The sequence below is a fragment of the Lathamus discolor genome, chromosome 3 (assembly GCF_037157495.1).
Source record: "Lathamus discolor isolate bLatDis1 chromosome 3, bLatDis1.hap1, whole genome shotgun sequence".
Taxonomy (NCBI): domain Eukaryota; kingdom Metazoa; phylum Chordata; class Aves; order Psittaciformes; family Psittacidae; genus Lathamus; species Lathamus discolor.
The window spans coordinates 123,013,424-123,039,561 of record NC_088886.1 but is presented as its reverse complement, the minus strand read 5'-3'; the positions used below and the strand labels follow the sequence as shown (position 1 = coordinate 123,039,561).

The following is a 26,138-nucleotide window of genomic DNA, read 5'->3' as shown; positions in this document are numbered from 1 at the left end:
CTGATATGCTAAAAAGTTGAGCTAATTTATTTTCTGAAAAATCACGTGTTCAGGAGGTAATAATGATAACAAACCCTAAAAATGAAGAATTAGAATGACCACAGCTCCTCTGTGGAAATTTATGAGCATCTCTCCTCTGTTTCTTCTTGACTAAACGACAGCATGAAGAAAACTTGCACACAGGGCTACCTAAAGCATAACAAAACTGGAAAGAAGACCGAAGAAAAGCAGACGATGGTACCTTTCAGCCCTACTCATTACAGGTACTACCAACAACAGGAGCAGGTGCAAAAGGCTCTGAGATTTTCAGATTTAAAGTGGTTAAACTCCAGAAAGCTATTGTGGGAACTTTTCGAATCTGAACTCACAAAGAGACTGTAAATCTTATTCCCAGGGGTTTAATAAAACACAATAGTGTTCCCACCACCAGTTCCCACACACTGAGCTAAAGCAATGCTTCAGCAAAACTGCAGAAATTGCTCTGGCTTTCTTATCAATTGTATCAAGAATGCCTGGTTAGCATGCAATAGAATTTTCCAACATATTGAACACTATCAGCACAAGAAAGCAGGGAAATCTAGTATGGATCAGACATTACAGATTTAGCTACATATTATTCTTTAAATACTCTTCAAGTCCTATTGACATGTGAATATATTGAATGTTTCTTACAGTGTTACTTGCTCCAAACCATTGCCTTCATAAATCTACAGTAGTGGAACCCTGCTGAGCTGTTATTGAATTTGTTAAATTGAGGAATTGTCACATCAGACTGATTGTGTTTTAGGGTGATCACATGCACAACATTTAAAGGACCATTTTGTTTCTTCAGCTGCATGGAGTTCCAGGACACTATTTAGAAAAGAATGAGATTTGTTTTTCTAGGAGTTACAGCCAACGTATTATTGAGCTGTTTTAAGGCCACTATCAACAATCTTTTCTGAAACAGTTGTGTACCTGCTATTGTTAAAAGAAACACCCATGTTTATTGCAATTGAAAGACATTGGAAAAAAATAATAACATTTGTTCAGTTTGCCAACTTTGTGCACTCTGCACTGTGTTCAGTCAGCACTATTGCTCATCTGTTGACAGTCACATTTTATTTCTACTTGTGTTCAAAGCAAAGCATTTCCCCACACTTCTGACAATGCTGAGGATATTAAAATCAGCTGTAAACCTAATTCCTATAGTTTTATAGACATTTAGGTCTGTCTCCCACCCTTCCAAACACATACTTTTCTACCCTTCTCAGAGTGAGGCTTTTACCAATGATTAGAACTGGTGAGAAGAGTAGCTGTGGTGGTTCTGCAAATTAGTGCAGCACTTGATCTCAAAGAAGAGCAAAAAGTTGTTAATAACCACCAAATGATATGCTCCTGTACAAACTCCAGAAACCTGGGCAGCACAAGAACTGGGTCTACTGGATACTACAATAATTAAACTGAGTACTGTAAAAATAGCAGGGATGTGATAGGACAGCAGTAATGGCTGGGACAGATGTTTTGAATAAAATGCAGGAGGACAGATATAAAAGCTGTGGAGGTACAGGGCTGTGTACAGACTGCAGAGTAAACTTAAAAAAAAAGCATAACAAGAATAAAACAACGCTGTAGAAGGATAGAGACATTGCACTGAGTAATGCTCGGTAGTTCACTAGAATGCTTCAGAGTTAAGTTTGAGACTCAGTAAGGATTTGGGTAATAGTATTAGTAATTCTAGCTAATAATTCACTGTTTATCTGGAAACACAGACTTTCAGATAATGAATGAAGATGCAAAACCACTAATGGAGGAAAAGCAAAGATCTCCTCAGAGAATTCCTGTATTTCACAGAATCACAGAATCATTAGGATTGGAAGGGGCCTCTGGAGATCATCCAGTCCAGCCTTCCAGCCAAGGCAGGGCCACCTTCAGCAGGTTACACAGGAAGATGTCCAGGTGGGCTTTGAATGTCACCAGAGAGGGAGACTCCACAACCTCCCTGGCAGCCTGTTCCAGTGCTCTGCCACCCTCAATGTAAAGAAAGAAGTTACTCATGTTAAAGTGAAACTTCCTGTGTTTCAGTTTATGGCATTGCTCCCTGTCCTGTCACTGGGCACCACTGAAAAGAGTCTGGCACCATCCTCCTGGCACCTGCCTTTGAGATATTTATATGCACTAATGAGATCCCCTCTCAGTCACCACTTCTCTAGACTAATATAGATTAATTTCTTTCATGCTAAGGTATTAAGTCCATTAGAAACAACTGAATGAGGAAAACAGCCAATGAGCACAGAAGTCACACAGTGTAAGTCACCCTGTATCATACAAGGATAATAAAACCTTAAAAATCTACATTACTCTAGAGGGAACTAGAAGGAATCACTGAAAGAACAGATTACTTCCCTTCAGATAATCACTGCTGCCACAGTAGAGGCAAAAGGAAAGAGGGATCATAAGCATAGGTTTATAAATGGAAAAAGTGACTAAGCTGGAAGCAAAAATTTAGTGTGATGTGCTGAAGTCAGAAGGACAACCTCCAACCCACATCAGTGCAAAGCTGCCAACTGCGATTTCAGTTCTGGTAACAGATACTTATAACAACTATTTAGTCAAGGATCATGACAGAACTTGTAGAGCAGCAAATGCTGGGCTTGGATTAAGAGCCTTGACAGTATCCAAGTTATTCTAAACAAAAAAAAATACAGTAGCCTTCACTGTAGCTTGTTTTTTTCCCATAGAGCATTTGACAGAGTACTGTGCTGGAGATCGATGTCTAAAACAGATGAGGAATATGAAGCTGGGCAAAGAGCTGGTTTCCAGCAAAATGGCAAGAGATGTTTTCGAAAGCAGAGGTATTAGGCTGGATGAAAGTTATTAGTGGAGCTACTCAATGATTAGTCTCGGGATGATTATATTTTACTTTTTTCTTACCACAACTGGCACCAGGTGTAGTAATGACAGACTTTGCCAATGAGAGAAGCAGAGGTAGTATTTGATAGGTAATTAAAAAAGGAGCATTAGTACCCAGTGTTTGAGGGCTAACATAGTAGTAATGGGACCTGAGACATTCAAGTGTACAAAATGCACAATCATCCACATAGAGATTAAAATCAGAAACATCACTTCATTATCAGGAATCACTAGCTCATCACAGAACAAGTATTAAACACCAAGATAATGCAACTGTGACAAAAGTAAATGTTTCCTTTGGTGATCACAAAAATTAAAAGCTTGCTGTAAGAGCTTGTGCTTGTCTTTTCTTCATTGTGAGAAGACATTAGAAGAGTTTGTCTTAGGAGAAAAAAGGTTGAGAGGGAGAGAGGGGATACAATTGCTGACAGCAGACACCAGACATCCAGAGCAACCAGGCACCAGAGCAACCAAGTTTTGGAGCAGTTCACTGTTAGCTCTAATAGGAGCAAACATACCACAGCAAAAGGTTCAACAGACCTTTATGGCGGAGCATGGTAATTTATGGCAAGGATTACTTTATATATGCATATATACTTACATATGTATGTGTACATAAGTATGTATGTGTGTATACATATATATATACACACATCCACATTACAATGAAATGCATGGCACCCTTTGTATCTCACAGAGTTTAAACTGGTTTGTATTTTAATTATCAAAATCCTGGCTTAAGGAATTGAAAGCAAACACAAGGAAAACAAATTTGGAACTTTGGATCTATGCTTTAAACCCCCCCCCCCCATGAAAACTTTTATCTAGGGGAACACAACACTGTGATAATAAAATCTTTCCTGTACTGCTCTGTGGGGTATCTGAGCACTGCCTTCTTCACAAACAAGTGCTCACCCACAAGAGCAGCAGCATCACAGGGCAGAGCAAACAGAAAGGTGGAAGTGGATTTGGAGGTAAAGATGAGGAGAGAGAAACCTAAACAGACTGTATTTTAAAACCTCACAGTTTACTCTCTTTCAATAGAAAGCAACTCTTCTGTGTGCCAAATAGAAAACTGAACTACATTTTCAGCTCTAGTGAAGTTATTTAAAGGCTGACTGATGAGAATATAGCTTTTTTGTCCCGAAACTCAACTAAATATATTCCAGTTAACAGCATCCTTAAGAAAGAAAAAAACCTATTTATTTTCAAGGGAGAGCAAGTCAGAGTTCCTGGAACAAGACTACTATATAAATATTCCTCCCATTTACTCTGTGCCAAAGAAATGACATGAATACGTTGAAAAAGTCAAATAAACAAAAAAAAGACAGGAAATTCAAAGTTATAGCTCCCCATGGCAAGAGTAAGCAGAAAGGGTATGGAACAGATGCCGTCACACTTCATGCATTCATCATGACTCCTGGTATTGTTTGATTTTGATGGCTATGGGACTAATGGACCAGGTATTCAGATAATTCAAGTCTGCCTGTGTGAAACAAGGAATAGCTCAGGCAAACAGCTACTTGGATCAACTATGCCTCTGCTCTTGGGTCAGTGCAGATCCTTTGCCTTGTGTGAGGATACCAGGAACCCAGACACGACTCACAGGAACCCATTACTAAGTTAGGTGCACATTTTATGGCCTTTACTGGAACAGACTGAAAAGAAAACCTGGCTAAATACCTCACAAGAAGTAATTAAAATCAAGCAGAAATGGAATGAAAAAGTGAAGTGCTAGGACTTTGCCTATCATCAGGCAAAATATTTAAGACTGACTGAGCAGACTAAGGGAGAAAGCTTTTCTCACTTCTGATCTCCATATTAAGTGAAAATGATTTTATAAAGAGGGACAGAACTTTATTCACAAAGGAATACAAAATGGCTACGGGAGCAAGTAACTTACACAGTATGGGCAAAGCAGGAGCCCCTCAACTCTAAACACTAATATCCTTGACTTTGGCTAGCAGTTTCTTTATATTTCAATGTAGCACAATAATTACATAGAGCAGGTGCATGTCCCAGTTGTTAGCTACTCTGGGATGCGGCATTTTAGAGCAGCATTATAGTAGTGCCTAGAGACTTTGGCTAGGAGCTACGCTGTGTAACAGAGCTGCAATAAATACACATAAAGCAGTGAAAGAAGGAGGAGGAAAAAACCGTTTTAGTTTACCATGGAAAATGAAAGCACAGAGACGCAAGTTCCTCAAAATCTATGTCTAGAATGGAACCCACATCTCTCCTGAGTCCATGTCCAGTTTCCTAGTCAAAAGACAAGCTTGTGCTCAAAAGTGAAATCAAGTCCCAAGTGCTCTGTGTCTCTGGTTTTGAGTTTTTGTCTAAACCGGCAAGGATCAGAACCCTGATCTTAGTTTTGCTTCTTCACTCCAGTGAAACCTTCAGCTCTCCATGCATACAGCTTGGTGAGTGCATGATTTAAGAAGCTGGTATAGCTTCTCTACCCCAGGAGATTGGGCCTGGCCATAAGAGTGTTTTGGTTTATGTTCTTAAATCTTGTCAGCAAAAATGTGGTTTAGGTATAAACATCAGCTGGCCCACTGACAGGCAGTGGTGCTTAGAAAACAATAAACTTGCACTGCAAGCTCTAATCCTCTTTTGAAGATTGACAATTGTTAATGAGATTTATCTTACAAGCAGAGAGAAACCAAAACATCATCTTCTCTCTTTAGCAGATGATACAGGATTTTCTTAGAGATTTTTTACATAATATCCATTAAGGAGATTCGAGGCATCCATTCTCTCAAGAAATGAGGCAACACTCATCCGTATAGGTGTTAGTGTTATTTAAATCAACCATGCTACTGGAACATGTCACTAACAATAATTCATTTTATCTCATGGTAGTCATATTTACAGCTGTGGGAAGGTTTAGTTGGTCTTAGACTTAGAAATGAATTTCAATTAGATTTGAAATTATTTTCAGTTCAGGCCATTCTTCATATGCTTGCCCATAGCAAAGTAGTGTCTATAGTACGGAAATTACTTCGAGAAATATTATTGGCTAGACTCAACTAGATGATCAAAAAGGTAATATTCTAATATTACAGTCTATCATTATTTAAAAGAATACAAACTAGTGATAATGCCAACCTATTTTATGTTATTGGCAGTATCACGTAAAGAAGATGCATTGGCTGAAGTCCACTTGAGTTTGATTGACTCAAGTTCAAGTCAGTAATGCCCTAATAACCTTATTTTGTGCAGCCTAACCTATGTCACAGCAATAAGTACAATCTCATCCCACTGACACATCCATCATTACAGTGAGCCAGATTTTCCCATCTTCAGAAACAGAGGCTGAAAAGTAATGGTAAAAACTGCTCTAATCTTTATGGTCGTGGCAGTAATGGTGAGCAGGTGGACAAAAACACCTCTGACTTGCAATCTGACAGAAATCTTTGCGGCTTTAATCTATTGCTTTAAGAACTTGTACAAGTATCAAATTAAATTGAAAAAAATATACATTTATATTAAAAACATTCTTCAAAATTATTTGAGAACTTAGGAGAGTTTATTTGATAAAATTAGAAAGTACTTGTTGCAGAAACTGTCTACACTCCCTTCTATGCAATCAAAAGTTCAGGAAGAGGAGAGAGAAACTGGAATTTTTGTCATGCAGTCAACCCACCCACCTAAAAAAGGCTGGTGTTCACTTTGCTTATTAAAAGTATCTAAATCTGCAATAGTCTGTTTGGTCTTACCCGTTTCTGGCTGCACCGTACAATCAAGAAGGTCTCAATACTGTGCTCTTTGAGATAAGCATTGCGTTCTCCTCCAAAGCCCAGCTCCACCTCATAGTCTCCATTGAGATAGTTCAGGGTTGCTTTTGTTATGTGGATGCGCCTTGAGTGAGACAAAAGACAAGCCAGTTTTGTAGGCTCTGAAAAGTTATCACCTAAAAAGTCAGTTCCTCTCAGTGACAGGTTCAATGTACTGGAACAAACAAGCAATAAATCCCCATTTATTTAGCCATGCCATTTCTCTTACAAATGCAGTATGGGAGTTTCATTTATTTCAAAGGAAACAGGCCAGGAGCTATCTTCCTAGAGAGAGGTGTTCGCATTAAACATCTTACACATAGATTTATAAGCACCTCCTTAGATATAAAGCACTCATTCTTTTATTCATTTTGCTCTAACATACAGCACATACATATTTTTGGCAAAGACAGGTCCTTCACCAAGGACTTGTCAACTCAGCGGACACATGTATATACTGAAGCATTTATCTTTTTTGCTGTATCACATTAGTCACTGTGGCACAAGAGTACCTTGTAAAGGTATTCCATCAAGTACCATAGTTTTATGCTTTTTTCCAAAGCAGAGAAAAGATGGGAAGGCACATAGAAAAATTATCTCAGAGTCAGCTTGGCAGCAACTCAGATGGTCCATACAGTGGTGAAAAAAGGACCAATTCTGATCCCTCACAGGAATGATTCAAAACAAAAAGCTGGTCTGAAACAACACTTCAGACAATACATATTCATACATATGGGTATTCCTACAATATCCATAGATAGCTGGGATGCTGTCCAGCAAACACTGTTAACATACGGTCACACCTCTGTAACCATGACCAGCTCTGCTAGTGTTTGCACAGAACTGCTGATTTCTGTTGCATCCATCAACTTTGTTTCCTGAAGAAGGAATTCCTTTCTTACCACAGAAGAATATGCCCATCTTGGGATTTTGTAGACTTTCTGTAACCAGTGACATGTACCCATGGAACAGAATAACCTTGGTAACACTTGTACATGCTTAAAACACCACATCCACAGTTCATTTTACAACAGACTTTCTGAACCTCTGTCTTCCATTTCACCTCCTCACTGTGACATGTCAGACACAAAACAACATGTGGATTAACAAGAAATCTTTGATTAAGCAGCTTACCCAGCTTTGCCCCCTGCTTCCATGTGGTTGGCTAGTGTAACGTCGTTGGACCACACATCAAACTGCCACTTTCTAAGGCCCAAGACCCCACAATGAACTCTCCCGCTGTGGATTCCAACCCTCATGTTAACATTTACTCCTGTCACTTCCCGGACTAGTCTGAAAAGACATATGTGAAAAAAGGACATCCTTAAGAACCATGGTTGTAGTCAGTGGCACAAACTTGCATCCAGAATACCAAAATCCATAATAACTCATAAATTATTCATGCATACACATGGTGCTGCTCATCCACATCAAGAGGATAACCAAACAAAACCAGACCAGTGTACTACTCTTGATTGGCCTAGCTAGTCAAGAAGAGACCCAATTAGGAAGGGAAGCCCTTGGAGTTAATCCATGTACTCTGAACTCACAGTCAAGTTAACTTATGAAAATAAATCTTTCAGGCAGCACAGGGAATAAAGTGCTAGCCTCTGATTTCCATACCAAAGCTGGACATAACCTGCCAGCATTTAGCCTCAGTAGGAGGTGCGTGTTGCAAAGCAAAAAAGGAAATTATTTCAGAGATCTTAATTTATCTGTATGACACCAAGCATCAGCTCTTCCATGGATGAAATATGATATGTATGTGAAATACCCCACTGCAGCTGGAAAGCTTGAATAGGGCTTACAGCTGCAGTCAGAGCAGCAAAACCAGAGAACCACATCTATTAGAGCCACTCCAAACAGGCAGCTACAAATACTCCCAGCTCTGATTCTAATGAGGTTTTGGATGCTCTGCTTACTTCCAAAATGACTGCTGAAATACTTTGTGGGTTTTGCCCTTTTAGGGCAAAAGTTAACTTCAAGAGCTGTTCACATGAAAAATACATTTAGGAATGTGGGTAGGGGAAAGTCTTGATGAGGCCATTAGAAGAACTCTGCTTCTCATTACTGCTGATCACATCATTCCCAGAGTGTCCATGTTTCACAGGCAAATTCACCTACATTACATAGTACAGTCCTTCCTTGCAGTACAAAGTTGTACTTTATACCTATCAGATTTCAACCTCTTTGGTTTTCAGGTTCATCTGGTCCGTTCTAGATAACATCTTGTGGATGGGTAAGTCCTCCCAACTTCCTGACATGAACATAGATCTAATATTTATACTTTAGTTATTAATGAAAAAGACAGATTAATGATAGACCAATTCTGGACTCTAGTTCACTCTTCACAGTGTAATAGGCCCTTTAAAAGACTGTTCAAGATGACTCTTTCTGAAACAGCTCTTGTCCTCTTACAGTTCTTTTGTCCTTACAATCCCTATCTTACATTTTATTACCTACTCACGGAAATGACATTCATCATTTTTATTAACAAGCAGCAGATTTTCTACCAGGGAAGGGAAGCTGCATATGGGTGAGATGCCACAGGCTTACAAACTGAAAGAGTTCTAATCATGACACTTAGGAAAGTAATAAGAACTGGGGTAATAAAAATGCAGCTGCAGCCATAAGCTTTGCAAGGGCAACAGCAGCTGTAGCGTGGGTATAATACTGGGGAGGAAGGAAAGCCATGTTGCATGAGTGCTATAAACCCTACTGCATCCTCTGCCAAGCTACTGACAAGTTAGTGACACAAGACCAGGGAACTTCTCGCAGCAGAGTCGTTGATGAGAAGGTGACTTCTCTTAGACTTTGCAGCAAACAAATGAGTTTGGTTATCCTTTATAGACAAACAAAATAGCCCTTGTTACCTTCCTTTTTTTTCTTTTTCTTTTTTTTTTTTTTAGCTCATTTGTACCAGCAGTACAGTGAATATAATTCTATCTTTCTGATCTGGGGTAACACTCCCTGCTGTTACTGTACACAGATGAAATCAGCCTGTGGGGAGGACCCAATGTTGGCGAAGCCTGCAATCAAATGTTCTGTAGCTATTGGTTACCTTAATTATGAAACCTCTTATCTTGATCCTTAGGGGAGAAGAAGGTAGGGGGGAAGTAGAGGTAGTGAGAACAGAGTTACCTTCCAGACTTAGTAAGGGATAAGATTGTCAAATGCATTCATCATTCATCAAGTGGGAAACAAGTTTCAGAGGCTGCTGAAGAGCTATTTGTAAACAAACACTGAGTGCACTTCAACTCCATATTAATTTCAAGGAAAGGTGGGTTGCAGTTAATCAATGAAGTCTAGACATCCTGGTGTTACTCAGCCTTGTAGGGGATTACACAGCAATGTCAAGGTCTCCCCTTTCTGGGCAATGTACCCAGTACATTTTTCGTAGGGCTGGTGGCTAAGATCTGCTGCTTCGTGTGTTTGACAAGACACCTTGTCACCTGCCACTTAATAGCATCCTTTCAAGGGCTACTGAAAACAGTAGCCCTTGAAAACTTGAAACTCCTTTTGTTTTGCATTTTGCGTACAACTCCCAAAAGGAGACTGTTGCAAAGTAACAGAGTTTAAAACCAGGAAAGTGATGGTAGGAAGTCCTGACAGTGTACACTGTATACAAAGCAAGGGAATGATGCTCAATGGGGTCTTCTGGGTGAAAACACTGGTTTTCAAACTACCTGTGTTATGAAAATGGGGCTGAAAAGTGTGGGTGTGTATTCATTTACAGGACATCCTGTATCAACCTCAGCAAATAGGTAGCTCTAGTTTTTATCACAATGAAGTAGAAACTCCATCAAGTTACTGAATGGAATGAGAGAACTGCATAGAGATCTTCTACTTCTTTGTTGATACCACTGACACTTCAGAAGATGCTTTCACAAAACAAAAAAATAGAAGGGAAAAAGAAGCACAGTCTCCGTGCAGCAGGGATGATGTAGATATTAAGGTCAACCCACTTACCATCCAAAACTGACTGAATTTTGTGCTTAAGCTTGCCTACGCTCAAGATGACTAAATAATTCTTTCCTCCTTGAATTCTGAAAGAATTGGCCTGTGAGAGCTCATGTTTGATGCAAACAATATTCATTACTGTCCACAATTCCCGAAGTAATGTAACTAGATATGAGTCTCATATTTGCTACTCAGTAAAGACAGGTGTATTCTGGACAAATACAGGATTGCTAACCTGACCTCAGGGGCAGGCAAAGCTTCAGAACAGATTTTAAAAGAAAAGAGTAAAGATGAGGAAGTAGGTGGAAATAAAGGAAAAAGCATCACAGTTCTGTCCCAGTCTGTGCCAGACCAACTTTATGGGTTTATTCAATAATTAATTTAGCTAAAATAAGAAAGCCTTCAACCTGACCTTTTTGGCCTAGGGACACATGGGGAAGGATGTGGCAGATGTACCAGACAAGATTCTGAAACCAGACAAGACAGAACTTAGCAGAGGAATTGTAGGGTGAGTAAAAAGCTGGTTTAAAGACAAATAAGTGAAGAGTGACTGAAATTTAATGGAGTTATTATTAATCCTCTGATTTCATATTTCTGTAATTCACTGGAATCCTCATTTGGGAATGAAACTTCCAGTAATTACAATAACCTTTGCCTTTCTCATCAGGAGATTGAGCTTTTATATCCCTGTGGCTGTAATGGACCCAAATGTCTGTCTTTCTGCCATCAAACCTTTACTTATTTTGTTTTCTTGTTCCAGCTGGTCTCCCTTTTTTTGCTGGCATCAGTTCCTTGGTTTGGCTACCTTGCTACTAATGTAAGGAAGACCTAACGGGAAAGAGAATCTGTTTGCTATTTGTTCCAAAATTCTCCATGGGGAATATGGTACTTACGAGATAGCCTCTATCATATCCATTCCCATTTCAACACAGCAGTGTGCATGGTCAGCTCTTGCTTCTGGCAACCCGGACACACAGTAATAGCAATCACCCAGGATCTTGATACGTAAACAGTGGTTCTCCTAAAATATAAATAAATCAACAAAATAATAATAGTGAAGGAGAGAGAAGTATTCAGTCTATATTCATGCTTGCAATAGTTTGCCTTTTAGGGCAGTGAATATTTACAGAAACCCAGTGAACCAGCACAGTATGTCATTCTTGCAACAGGATAAGGAAAAAAAACAGAATTACAGTAGAAAACTTACAGCTGCTAGTTTATCAAATCTGGCAAAGAGCTCATTCAGCGTCATGACCAGCTCCTGAGCAGTGCACTGGGAGGCCAGACTTGTGAAACCCTCTATGTCTGCAAAAAGGATGCTTGGGAAAAAAGAGAGAGAGAGAAAAAAAAAATGAAGAAAGCGTCACAAAATTTGTTGCTGATATTTCTGCAAGTTCTGGGGTATGTGGAGGCATGTAGGGGTGTCCCAGACCTAAAGAAGCAAGGAGATCAGCACCCTTAATGCCACCTTATGATACAACCTCTGTCACATGTAAAGCCCCGAGGGGCACAACTTCATCCGCTCCGAAGATTAGAAAGGGCAAGAAAACCCCACAGTCTTTCATCCCCCTATCCCTCCCCCGTGTCCAAACAATTTACAGAACACTGGGAGCTGGTATATCTCCCATGATAATGCTATTGGCCATCGTAAACAACAAAGCACTCCTACACAATGACTGGATTAGCCCAGCTGTAAAATCAGCACTTACCCATTTTGTTCACATTCCTCAGCCTCTTGGCTCAGTAACATCACCTGTGTCTTAACTCTGCTGCAGAAAACCACACTCCTCTGTCTGCTTCCCCTGCTGTCAAAGTACAGCCAACAAAGAAAGCTCCTCTCTAGTGAATATCCTTAACTTGCCAACCTCAGCTTTGGTGTTCAGCTTCCATGCACACAGCCCAGTGCCATGACTGGCAGCACCCTGCCTGGTCCCATGTGCCTGCAATGTTATAAATGCACAAAGCCAGGCACAATGGCACTGAGTGCGACCAGGGCGAAGGCTTGGGTGCAGCAGGACTGGCTTGCCATGCCCTAACACACTCACTGTCCTGGGGAAGGCTTAGCATCAGGCTTTCATTCTCTGGAGAAGGGTATCTACTCTGACTTACTCTACTCATGTACATGCTTCTCACTCATTGCTTATTTTTTTCTCCTTGGATTCTAAAGAACTAGAGAAATTAAACCTTCCATTTGTACCACACTTTCCAGCTGGCTTAGCCCCTGAAACACTATAAAAATACACACCTATAGTGCTCAGGAGCTCCCCTCAGCAAGTCTGCAAGCAGGCATAACCCAACCTTCTGCCAAACAACAAGTGCAGTCCTTGCCAGCGCAGGCAAACCCCTGCTATTGCCACAGAGATACGGAATCACTCCCATCCATCCAGGATGGACTGGGAAAGCCCTCTGAAGGCAGCATGGACTGTTTTGAAAGCACAGTTATTTGAATCACAGGTATTAATAATGATTTTTTGATTTCAATTAATCAATTTTAATGTTGTTCTGCGAAGATTATATTTTTTTTTAAAGTGGACAAAGATTCTGTCTCACTGATAATTAGAACACTGAAAACATTGACCTGAATTGCACACAGCCATTATGCTGAATTTAAAACTATTCAGTAAAACAAGCACCAGACTATGCCTATATAGATTTTAGATAAAGGATATATATGCACATACATTTATATAAATATAAAATTCATAAGCTATACTTGTATGTTGGAACGCTTATCAAGTAGTTGATCCTTCTTTGAAGTTGATTATTGCATCAAGATGTACTTGAATAGGAAGAGAAATTAGAAGTGTAAATAACAAGCACTTTGGATTAGTTTGTTTATTTTTAAATAAAACTCTAACATATTTTAGGCAACTTGCAGAGACTGTTTCCAGTTGGAATCCCCTTCAATGTCTTCAGACAGAAAGTAAAGACAACAAAAATATTTTCACAAGCATTTTTTATGCAAAAATCCCGAAGCACATTTCAATTCTGGCATGCTTTTCTTATTTTCCTCCTGCATTTCAACTCCAATAAATCATCAGCCAAACATGTTGTATTAAATGTTTCTTTGTAAGCAAGACAGAAGCTAAAATGTGCAAGAAAAAAAAGCAAGACAGGAATACAGCGATGTCTGAATCGAAATATACTTTCCCATTTTTTAAACACTTGAGCAAATGCACAAAAAATAAATCAAAATTTCACCTATTTACAAATAAAAGTAAACCTCCAAAAGAAATACACTTGAAATCAACTGCAATCTCAAGAGACGTCTGTATTGCTTGCTAAGCAACCTAAGTATGTGTTAATATGTAACGTTCAAATAGGAAATGTCTCCAGTTCTTGCGGCAGTAACAAAATTCCTGTTGCAAGAATGTTCCTCTTCCAGCATGGGGCAAATTGCTGATTCCCCATAGCCATGTGTTCTAACAGGAGGAATAAAGAGCAATTGCTGCTCTGACATCCAGATAGCAATAGGTATAGCTGAAAATACTACACAGGGATGCCCTAAACTTCCTCCTTATGCCTGAATCAGAAAAATCAGTGTTAGCATAGCGTCCTAATAAACACTCCCATTACTATCATGCTAGATAAATAGAGCATACATTCTTAGAAGTTAAATCATGGCAATATTTTCAACTAGGCAAATGAAATAATCAGTACCTATGGAGCTATCCTACTCATGGATTTATGCCTTTTCAAATTGAAACTACTTGATTAAAACATTTTCTCAAACTTGTAACCTTCCATGGGTGGCCAGCACATTGGTCTTTGTTCAAATTCAGCAGCTGTCTCCTTCATCTTGATCCTTGTCTCGCACTTCCAAGGACTGCATGGTTGCAGCTCCTCATGTAGCTCTCTGGCTGATTTCTAGATAACTACAACTATAAGCACTTCAAAAGGGTTTATTATGAGAATAAAACTTGGAAAGGTTGCACGATGGGAATCTGAAATGCATTGCACATGAGCCAGTAGCAATACTGGGAAGTTAATGCTAACACCCCTATTAGGAAGCCAACATTTACTACATGAGATGCTCTTCGGAATAAGCATTTTGTTTGAGGAAAGAAGAATGAATGAACCAATTTCAGCAAACCCAGTCTGATAACTTTTGAGAGTGAAGCCAAGGAAAAAGAAGTTTGATTTTATCTGAAGCAAAGCAATAAACTGCAAGTATTTTCTTAGATGCTGCAAGTCTCTTCTCACTTTCGAACACAGACATAACACTTGGCAATAAGGGAAAGAGCTTCCCCTGGCATGCCTTTTCCTCTTTATATGAAAATCTACCTAGAATTGACCACATGTTAAGTCCTTTGCATGACTCAGTTTTTGCACACTTTGTGATTAACATGAAGGTATCTACCTGCATGGTCCATTCCCTCACCCCTCTTCCATGTCAGCTAATTGAGTAATGCATGAACCTCTTGAAGCACCTGAGCATATTCAATTACAGGCTTCAGACAGCTGTGTGACCTGCTTTGCAACCCGATAGCAACACTATTAAACAAGCTATCAGAAGACACTGCCTGGGACACATGGGCTGCAGGGAATCGAAGACCTCATCAGGGTACAGAAAAGACTATGTGGGAGATGGCAGAGGACAGAGCAGTGATTTGGGAACTGAAGACAGAGAGGGGAAAAGACACATGCATAGCAGGAGACTGGAGAACGAATAGCACATGAATGTCAGAGAAAAGGGCTCTTGCAAACAGGGGCTCAGCCTGAAGCCTCTGTCCTCTGTTCTCAGTAGAGAACTCTGAAGGCCACTAAATCATTTTACTCCTCCTATCTAATCTGTTCGCTCCACACACTCCTGCTGGCACTACAGTTCCAGCAGCAGAGCCAACAACCAGGCTTATCGTTCCCAACCCTGCTAATGACCCACAAAGGAGAAATGGGAACTTGTGTACACGGTGTTGTGCTATGCCACTTCTGTTCCTTTTGTTATTAGCCCTAGTAACCCTTAAATTCACCCTTCTCTGTGTAAAATACCTAACACCTCAGAAGCAACTAGGAAAAAGTAGATTTCTCATACAATAGACATCAGGGAACAGCACAAGATCCTTATCTTGTGTTTAGTCAGAGTTTTTCTTTAAAAGTAAAGCCCACTGTAACTCCTTAAACACACAACATGCATAGTGAGGTTGCAGGAGCATCTCCCAGTCCTGCCTGTGCATCTTGTCTACACTAGGAGCCTTAGAGTTTAAACATACAGCTTCATCACTACCCTTAAGTCCTCACTCCACACTTCAGTCTTTCATGTCAGACTACCCTTAGCAATGAAAAGATTTCATTAAAGGATGATGGTGATAGATGACTGTGAGGAAAGGCACAACTCAAGTCAACTGTCTGCCAGTCTTCAGAGGGCAAGGCATTTCCTTGCTGGTGGGAGCACAATACCAGTAATAGGCCTTCCTTGTGCCAAAATGTGCAGCAAATGATAGTGGTCAACAAAAGGTCAAATGAAATAATTATTATAGCTATAAAATATCATGAGATAGCTAAGGCAGTGGTTTAGAAGTACTGCTAGCTGAAGCTGACTGGAAAGGATTGACCACACAATCTGCAGCCTGGGCATCAGCAACTGTTATCAGTCCTGGGTCCTGGTAACTTCATCTGGAAGGCTAGTGCTTTGTGGAAAAAACAGTTTAGCATGTCATCAAAATGTTGTAATGGCTTTAGAGCTCTTGATATATTTTCCACTCTGTCACTCTCTTCAGATTTACCATCTGATTGGGTTTTGTCCAGCAGTAACCAGGGTATGACCTCAAAAAAGACAAAAAAATTGTTTATTTCTGGGAAAGACAGACAAGAAAAGGAGAGTTATTATTTTTATATGGTTTTTACTATTATTTCTGTGTATTTTTGGTTGAAAAGTACCACCAGTTGTATTGTACAGTAGAAGTGAATACTTTCCTAAGCTCCTATTTAAACTCCTATTTCCAGTAAGGTCTGTCTCAAGATTTCATATCTGTACAAGGCAGGTTCAGTTTTGTGGCTGTTGCCCTACATGGCTCATGACACTGACAGGGAAGAAAGATGAAAGGAAGCTTGAATAGCTTCCAGATCCTGCCATTCTCCCCTCGATTTAGGACCAGTCTGATACCTGCCTGCTCTTGCCCAAGCCCCACACAGGGGAGCAGGAAAGGTGAATATGAATACACAGACTGGAGTATCCCTATACCACTGGCTCCTGCTGATTCCAAGACCCGGGGGCAGATGAGCAGCAGAGGGCATTCTGGGCATGCAGCTCTATCTGCTGCTACCACTGGGATGCCAGTTTCTGCCTGAGCTTGGCCCTTAGCATAACCACCACCATGAGATGGATGTCTGGATGCTTTTTGCACAGTGCTTCACATAGCTGCAAAGGCAGAGTGAGGTGAAATGGAGAGAGGAGCAACTAAGATGCAGAGCCATGAAACAGAAATTCCCAAAATGTTGAGCTCAGTCTTCTCATTTTTTTGGTCTGTAATGCATTCACAGAATAGTTAAGATACAGATGGACAGACACCTCAGGTACCAGTACGAGCCTCAGTGCAACACCCCAGCTTTAGCCTGCCCAGCTTGGACTTCTTTCACAGTCTCTGCTCAGGTCCATCCCACTGCAGGCCACTTGAAACTAGCTCCTGTCATTCGGGTGATGTGACTACACTGCTAACGTACCCTGGGGCAGAAGCATCACAGGATCTTTTGGACGGCAAAGGAGAAGGTTCTTAGCAAGATTGCAAGAAGGGAAGAAATCTCGGCAGAAAGCAAAGAACAACGTAAGGAGTAGGAAGAGCTAAGAACCAAGAGCGAAGCAGGAAACCCACATGAGACATCTGAAACCACACACACTTACAGAGAATGATTCTGAAGTGCAGCCTTAAATGTCTGAAGCTAATAGAGTTATCAAAGGAGTGACATGACACAGCCAGGTTTCCCTGCAAACGCAGGATTATTCAAAATGCTAAATTAAATCATCAGTGCTTCTAATGTAAAAGCAAAAAAACCAGTCATGTTCTATTTCGAGACATGTGCATGCCATGCACGCCAGCCACAACACAAATCAAGTAATTTCAAGAAACACAAACCCTATCACCATCACAACGGTAATGCCAGTCATGAATATAAACACCATGTGTTACTGGAAACTGAACACCACAGGCACTGCATGAGAAACAGAGCAAAACCCCAGACTCGGTGAGCTTTTAATGACTTAATAAAAACAGAAAGTGCATCTAACTGCGTGTGAATCAAAGCATGGCATTTTACTGCAACGAATGCTACCTATAAGAGAAGAAAAAGTTAATGTACCATAATAAAATAATCATTGTTCACTAAATACAAGCATTCGTGAGCAAAGGTGTAACAAGCGAAAGCCATTTGCTACAGACAGTTTACCTTTGTCAGTGATTTCAGTAGGCTAATCAGTAAAGACAGTGTCTCAGGGTGCTACTGTTATTTTACAATACTATCCCAATACTGCTATTGGTGTCGCATGTCATTAAGTCATGCTATGAACAACGAAGAAGAAAAAGGATAGGTTGGAATAAAGATGGCAAAATTCTCACTTGAAGGGCTGGGTTGAGCCCTTAACACCAAACTGTGTTTTCACAGAATCATACAATGGTTGAAGTTGGAAGGGACCTCTGGATGTCATCTTGTCCAATCCCCTGTTCAAACAGGACCACCCAGAGCTGGTTACCCAAACTATGTTCAGATGTTGTTTGAGTATGTTTAGGGTGGAAGCTTCTCTCAAGCAGTTTGGTAGATTAATCAATTTTTGCACTTGGACATCTGTTCAGAAGTCAGTTCCCTGACAGCACTGTGAGCTCAAAAGTTACTTTCCAGCTCCAGTGGCATAAACATAGCACTAAGTTAATCTAGAAGTTCTTAAAATAGACATGGCATCAAGATACACCCAGTCTCTTTTTCCCAGCTATAGCTACTTGGGGATGGGATGACAAGAAGGTCCTCTATGTGCTTTCTCATCTACTTACACACAGGATTTCAGCTTCCAGAGGACATCTCACAATGCTTGTTCCCTCCTGAGTTTAATAGCAGCAACAACAAAAGGACAAACCAAAGCAAGGTGAGGACAAATATGCAGCAGCGACACAGTAACGGCAGTCAGGCAGCATGTCTAGGTAAAGCAGCACAAATGTGAGCAAGGGCAGCAAAGCCAATCTAAGGAGGGTGAAGTGGCCCACACAGATCATTGTGTTGAGTGACAGCCCAGTGACTGGTCCAGCAATGGCTGCAAGCTGCTTCCAGGCTAACTCAGGTCTCAACAGGACGTCACTCTTGCTCTCTGGGGATGACCGTGGCAACAGGCTAAAGTCTTAGCCTTAGCAATGCAAAAAATGTTCTCCAGAACAGCAAGACATCAGACAGACCAGAGGTTAAAATATTTCCTTTTCCTACAGTCATGGAAAAAACCCAACCCCAACAGTAAAATGATACACTCTTTCCTAAACTTATATGGTCATTTCAGAGAAGATTCATTTTATATTGGAAATTACCTATTGTTTCAAATGAGCCCTGGCACTTCTGTGACACATCAGCTGACACAGCTCTTCATTGGGAAATGGGACTCTGCTGTGCACCTTGATAGTGCTCCATCTTAAGATCAGTCATTCTGGCTCCCACTTGCTCAAGAAAGTGAGAAGTCATGTATGTACTTATATGATGTGATAATAACAAAAAAAAAAAAAATCAAATGAAATGCACACAAAATCCCTACAAAACCAAAAGTCCAGAAAAAATGTGAGCCTTTTCACTTGTTTCTTTACAGCAAAAGGCAGAAAGCCTTCTGTCCCTTTCCAAAGTAGCCGAAAATGTAAACCAAACCTGCAGCCGTATTTGAGAAGTTCACTCTGCAAGACCATACCAAGTGAAACTGGTAACAGAGTTAAAACTGAGAAAGAAGCAAGAGACCAGATGGCTCACCGAGACACCGGGGTCAACGTGCAGACTGCCATCCTCAGAACCACTCCATGACAACAGCATGGCTCATTGCAAACATATAAACTGCACAGCCCTGCCTTTACTTGATTTTCCCATGTTTCCTCTCAAACGAGTGTTACCGGAGGTTAGAACTGCCTGGGAGACTCAGCTGGGAGAAGCACATCTCCATCACATACTCTCAACATCTGCGGTTGCAACTTTGTCTGCGTTAGCAATGTGCTCCTGGGAATGCCCCTCTGAGAGTGTGACCCTGCTGGCACTCAGGGTCTGCTGAGAAAAATGGCACCACACTTTCCATCAGTCAGTGAGCTTCACATTGGTGCCTGTGGTCTCTTCTTCACTGCCAATGAAGGAAATGAGAAGAAATTAAGATCCTGAAATCACCAAGAGAAGTGGAAGACTTCACCAGTCATACAGGTAAAAGTTTTTTCCATGACCTTTACAGATTTGCAGTCTACAAGCAGGAGTGGCAACCCCAGTTATTGGAACTTAGCTGTAAGCTCAGTACTCATTTTTTTTTTTTTTATTTTAAACGTGAAAAACTTGCTACCCTCTTCCTCTAAACATCTTGAGTTAAAAGATTTTCCTATTTCATCAGGCTGTATTTAACCAGATTAATTCTTCACTGGAAACAGGAGTAATAAATAGCTTTTTGGGAAGAAAAACTATTTGGGGAAAGCAAAACAAACATAGATATTCAGTGGCTACTAGCCAAACTATAGGTGGAACATTATAGATGTGGTAGAACACATTATAGATGTCTTTCAGATAAGTGGAAGCAATTTTATTACTCCATCATCGCAAGCCAACTTAGATGCCTCTGGCTGTTGAGTATAAAAAAGAAATCCAAGTGGCGTAAATGAGATTTCAGGTTATAAAGGAGGAGGGACTTCAGACGTTTTTCATGTATCTAAGAAAGACTGGTGGGAATGTGAAATTTTTTCCAATCATTCTGGTCAGGGGGAAAACTATGTAAATGGTAAATATGCCAAATCCATTCCAACTCCAAGGAAGTTTAGGAAGTCAAACTGAAGGACATACATAGCCTTTTGCAGAAAGGCACAAAGGAACCATGCATACTGCTGACCCTGACCATGTGTTTTTGCTTTGGCTCCAAGCAGGCCCAGACTCATCTTTGTCTGCCTGACCAATGCAAAAGAGTTGGCAGGTCTGTCCAAACTGGAGCTAGATCCAGCCCGCACCAAAATAAATCAAACTCATTTGTCCCACAAGACAGCCTGAAATCCAGGCTGTCTGGATTTAAAACTGCATATAAAACAAACAAAAAAACCCCGTATTATTTTCTGGCTTTCAAACTTCAAGCATGCTTTTTTGCTGTGAGCATTCTTGCAGACTGTTTTCTGGCATTAGAGCAATCTCTGATGTCAAAATCCTGCCAAAAATGAAGAAGAAAAATACGGAGTTAAGAGAATTCTTTAAGAAGGGACTATCTATTACCACTACAGGTGTAGGAGTCTGGCACTATTCCTCCCTGCCCCTCTTCCAGAGAACAGCTTGCAAAAGTGACTGAAGCCATAAAAGCAGCAAAATAGGAAAGAGAAACAACAAAAACTTAAATATTAAACCAAAAGACAACCTGCCGCATATAGGCTGTGTGCCAGGAACCAATCAGTTATCAGTGAAGACAACAGAGTATATAAATTTTGGCATAGTCATATAACAGTTTCACATGTATTTCCTGGGAAAGACACATGGGATAGATATTGAGTAAACTGCATCTAGCCAGGTTTGGGGTGCTTTCTATTATATATTGCTCAGGAGTTTGTCTTTGATGATGAAACAATGAGCTTTACATAGCTGTGCAAATTGCATTCAGTCTGTTCTTTTCCGGTATCATGGATATTCAAACAACAATGCTTCTGTACTCCCTAACCAAAAAGCTGCAGTAATTCTGCATGCAGTGGTCATTTCCTAACCTTACTTCTTCCTCATTCTCTCAATTAGCTTATCCAGGGTCCTGTTCTTTTGTGATTTATTTACTCTGCAATTTTGGTAAGGCAGGGTCTTCCTTCTGGAAAGTCACTAGAGAATGAAAGCATTACATTAGTATATAAATGTCATATAAATAATTGAAAATATTAAGGAACAACTACACGTTTCCTACAGTTATCTCATTTTCCCAAGGAAAGTAGGTATCAAAATACACAGACTGTTTCATGGGTAAGCTGAGAATGGACAAGTGATGTTCATCTGTATACACAATTACCATCCATGTTTGGGAGCTTACTAGATCAATAATACTTAAAGTGGCCATTTGCTGGGAAAACTGATTGCTGAGGAATAGGAACATGAGTCTTATCTCCCTTTTTGGAGCAGCCAATGTGAGCTGACTCATTGCCTTCTCATTTCTATACTTTCAAACGTAATCGAGCAGTTGTGTTTTTAAAATTACACCGATGAAACTGCAAAGAGAAATGGACCCAAAGCATTCAGAGAAATGTAACTTTCAATGGTTACTTCATGATGGCCTCTTTGCTGAGAAACACCAATGTGACATCCGTGAAAGAGAACTTTAAAATGAAGACATAATCCTGCGTTAGTTATTCTGCAAGGTAAAGTGGCTGGTCAAAGAAAAAAAGAACAGCTCAGTAACTGAGGGACCAACTTGTTATTAATTAATAAACCTGATAATAAATTTCATAAGAAAACACATGATGCTCTCAGTGAGAATGGAGATTGGCCTTAAAGTCAGAATTAAATGAAAAGGAAAAAATCCTGCAAGAAATTGAACTTGTTATCTGGTTATTGTACATTACACTAATAATCCTTACTTGATAAGAACCAGTAATTTATAGATATCCTCAGTTCATCAGTAAAGATCTCCCAGCTTCATGAGGGCTACAATTTAAGGGATTTGTTTCCTTTTAAGGATGTGATCTGTAATCACATCGCAATTGATCAATGGCACTTGAACTGACACCTCCTTTGGTTGCCTTTGGTGACACAGAAAACTCCAGCTGCCATGGAGAAACAATGTAAATATAATGAAATTCTGTACAGTCAATACCAGCAGTAAAAACACTCCACCATAGAAGACAGTATAGGTGAGCTCCCTAAATGAGCAGTTCTATGCGAAGATCATCCTTGAACAGGAAATATTAAATTCTATGCACCTGAGGGAGGTATGTTAGGGACTGACATACCTCATATTCCAAATACTTTACATATGTCCATTATTTTACAGACAGTAAGCAGTGTTAAATCTACTTTATGGCGTTCAGATTATATAAGAAAACATTTACACCACTTTTGTTTTATTATGTTGGTCAAGATACTAGCTATCAAGACACCTTAAGTCTGGTATTTGGAAGCCCCTCATTTGATTCTGTGACTAGTTACATAGCTGGTTCTATCTCAAATTTATTTCTTTAGAAAATGGACCATTGCATCTCTATGAATATGAAGTTTTCAAACTGGCATTAAGCGACTGTTGTAATTTTATAACTGGTGCTAGAAAAGCAATGCCATTTTGCACAGACAGCAGCATAGTACGTAAAGAAAATACATAAAGGAGCTCAAGGTCATGGGGGAAAGCCGTGGCAAAGCAGGATTGTGAATCCTGGCCTAATGAGTCCAGGGAAGATCCACATAAAACCTGTTCCTGAGATGCTGGAGCAGGAACGTGGTGAGACAGGTCTGCCCACTGCACATGTTAAGACTTTTTAACTTTCCACTGAAACTCTACTGATTTTTTGCAATCAATGGTTTCTTCTCATAATGGAGCAGGCATAACATTTTAACTTGATTTCAAGAGAATTACTGTAATTGCTGCCACCGAAATAATAGAACTGCATAGAAAGAAATGGCTTCTCTCATGCATTTTCCATTGGAAAATTTAATTTCTGTGTTAATGTATTCAGATATTTCACTAAGCCATTTGTTTGCTACTCTCAATATTCGCAAAATATCATCTCTAAATGCAGTTCTTGTAAATAGTTATTAGTTTACCAATGAACTAATGCCAATAAAATCAATAGAGTCTGACCAGGTCTTTTCTATACCATTTAAAGGCACCTTAGAGACCATCTAAAATACATATTATGGTAATGTGTCTCAGACCATAAAAATAAGAGGAAGGTTACTCTGTCAGATCTTTCTACAGCTATGCAAAACCAGTCTAGCTAATTTCTGTTTACCTTCTATGCCACTACAGTAGCAGCAATTTTGGCTTGAAGACTGAAAACAAGAAAATGAAATAAAATGCCTAGCATTTGAAAGGATGAGTTGAGCTCAGCTCAGAACAGCGGGTGTCCCAGCTTCAAAACATTTCTGCATATTTATCCAGTATGTATACGACGAAACCACTGCTTCCAGCAAGGAGCGAAACTGGAGACACAGCTTGCTGGTGTCCCAACATTACAGTGGCCTGTCAGGAAGCCCCATGAAATGCAATTAAAGTGCCATGGAAGCCATGTGTCAATTTGAAGGCTAACACAGCTGGCAACAAAATCATGGCTAATGAGTCACAGAACAAACAGTTTGGGACTTTCCCTGTAGTGGATTCGGGAAAGCCAGAATAAAATACACTTGCAGAGCTGGAAGAAGTTTGAAAAAAACTGTCTCACGTGAAATGTTGTATAGAGTAAGTATGTTAACAGCAACACTGCTTCTGTCCCTAGCACAGATGCATTCAGGTTTCTAAACTGATACTTTGGATTAAACCAATTTGCTCTTCCAGGTAGGAGTAGCCATGACTGTAGTAAAGTGTTTCTAAAACAACGTATCTGCGCTCTCCCTTAGGGGGCTGTACTGTAACTGCACGAATTAATGTGGTACAAGTTTCCAGCATGAGCAGGGTCCAGGGCTGTCAGGCAGATCCACAGTGATGGAGAGGGGAGCAACAAACAAAACACAAACCGTAAAAATCTTTCAACAAACTGGAATTTGTGAGATGTGCACTGAGGCAAATAGCAGCTGTGGTATTTGATGTTTGTGTAGCTGGTTTTAATGCTCCTGTAGTTCAGATAAGAAGAGATGATTCTCTGTTCTTAAGTACCAAGTCACTCTCCGGAAGTCTGAAAATGCTTAGCACAGCTACTCTATTTCTTATATACCACAACAAACAAACTTGCAAAGGAGCTGGATTCTAAAAGCCAGTGCAAAGAAAGAAAGGGAGGGGAAAACAGCAGCAGCCCACACAGCATCAAATGCTGCTAGGCTCAGTGCTAAATAGCAGATGATTCTTACTGAATAACTGCCCCAGATTCTGCAAAGAATACAGGGAACAAAAATAGAAATCCATTTACATATTGCTCTTAATAACTTTATTTATAGTGTCACAGCTAGAGCACAATAACTGCAGCCATGGCTTAACTTGAAAGCCATTCACTGGGGAAGAGTCAGACAGATACTGTTTTCTCAGTTCTTATGCAACTGAAAAAAATCCTGCTGACAATACCCAGTCACCAGAATCCTCACAAACAGAACCAGAAAAAAAGTTAACAGCAGACAAAGGAGAAAGCAAATCATCCCCAGGAACCCACTAGCCTCTGCCCCTCCTGGTTGCTTCAGACATAGAATCATAGAATAGTTAGGGTTGGAAAGGACGTGGAGATCATCTAGTTCAAACCCCCCTGCCATGGGCAGGGACACCTCACACTAAACCATCCCACCCAAGACTAAACCATACCACCCAAGAAACATGCTGTGGTTAATCAAGCATCACTGAGGCTAGAAAACTCAGCAGATAGTTTTTCAGTTCAGTTTGAGCCTCATGGTAGCATCTTACAGGAATGTTTGACTGGGCTTTTTGGGGTTTGGTTTTAGTTTGTTTTGCTTGCCCCCTTTTCTTTTTCTTTTCTCTTTTCTTTCTTTTCTTTTCTTTTCTTTTTTTTTTTCTTTTTTTTTTCTTTTCCTTTTCTCATTTCCTTTTTTTTTTTTTTTTTCTAATTAAGAAATACAGACAGGGCTCAGACTAAGTCAACAGCTACAATAAGAAAGGATATGTGTCCAGCATCTAAGAATATCCCTACCATATCCATGCTGCCTGCTTCATGACTGTAGCCAAATCTTTGCTGGAAGCCTAGAGTCCTGCCAGATAAAATACCACTGGCATGTCACAACAGACTGTCACATTGTTAAGGAACAGAAATGTACATAGAAATCTGTATCCTTGATTCCTTAGTGTTCTGCAAGTGCATGCTATAAAGTGAGAATGCAAGTGATGAAACTGTCTCTTAGGACCCTTCGCCTGAGAAGTGAGAAAACATGGATCTGATTTTATCTCTGCCTGAATCCAGCCTGAAGTGGATGACAGGCTATTCTGGTTTGGGAACAGGGGCGCCCTCAGGACCTCATGCTGCATCTGCTCATTACTTATAAAACACTCAGAAAAACTAGAGGCAGAGACAACAAGCACCCCTCTCTGCCCTGCTGATTGCAGCGTGCTCCATGAGATAGGACACTAGGATTCAAGCTGCTGCTCCAGGGTTTTATTCTTTTGTATAAAAAAAATGAAACAGAGTTAACAGAAGAGAATGAGGATGCCTTCTTTGGTTAGGGCCTCTCCTAAAAGATGTGGCCTCAGATGCCCTCTAGCACACA

General features: G+C 40.2%; 1 protein-coding gene across 3 annotated transcripts in view; it reads right to left on the bottom strand.

The window, feature by feature from the left end:
* ADCY5 (adenylate cyclase 5) overlaps positions 1–26,138 on the bottom strand; it is a 228,165-nt gene that overhangs the window by 52,859 nt on the left and 149,168 nt on the right. For all 3 annotated transcript variants that reach the window (XM_065671431.1, XM_065671432.1, XM_065671433.1), the window contains 4 exons: positions 11,836–11,947; positions 11,522–11,649; positions 7,803–7,961; positions 6,612–6,753 (listed from right to left, as the gene is read on the bottom strand). In XM_065671431.1, the coding sequence (XP_065527503.1) occupies positions 6,612–6,753; positions 7,803–7,961; positions 11,522–11,649; positions 11,836–11,947 (541 nt within the window). The remainder of the gene's footprint in view (positions 1–6,611; positions 6,754–7,802; positions 7,962–11,521; positions 11,650–11,835; positions 11,948–26,138) is intronic.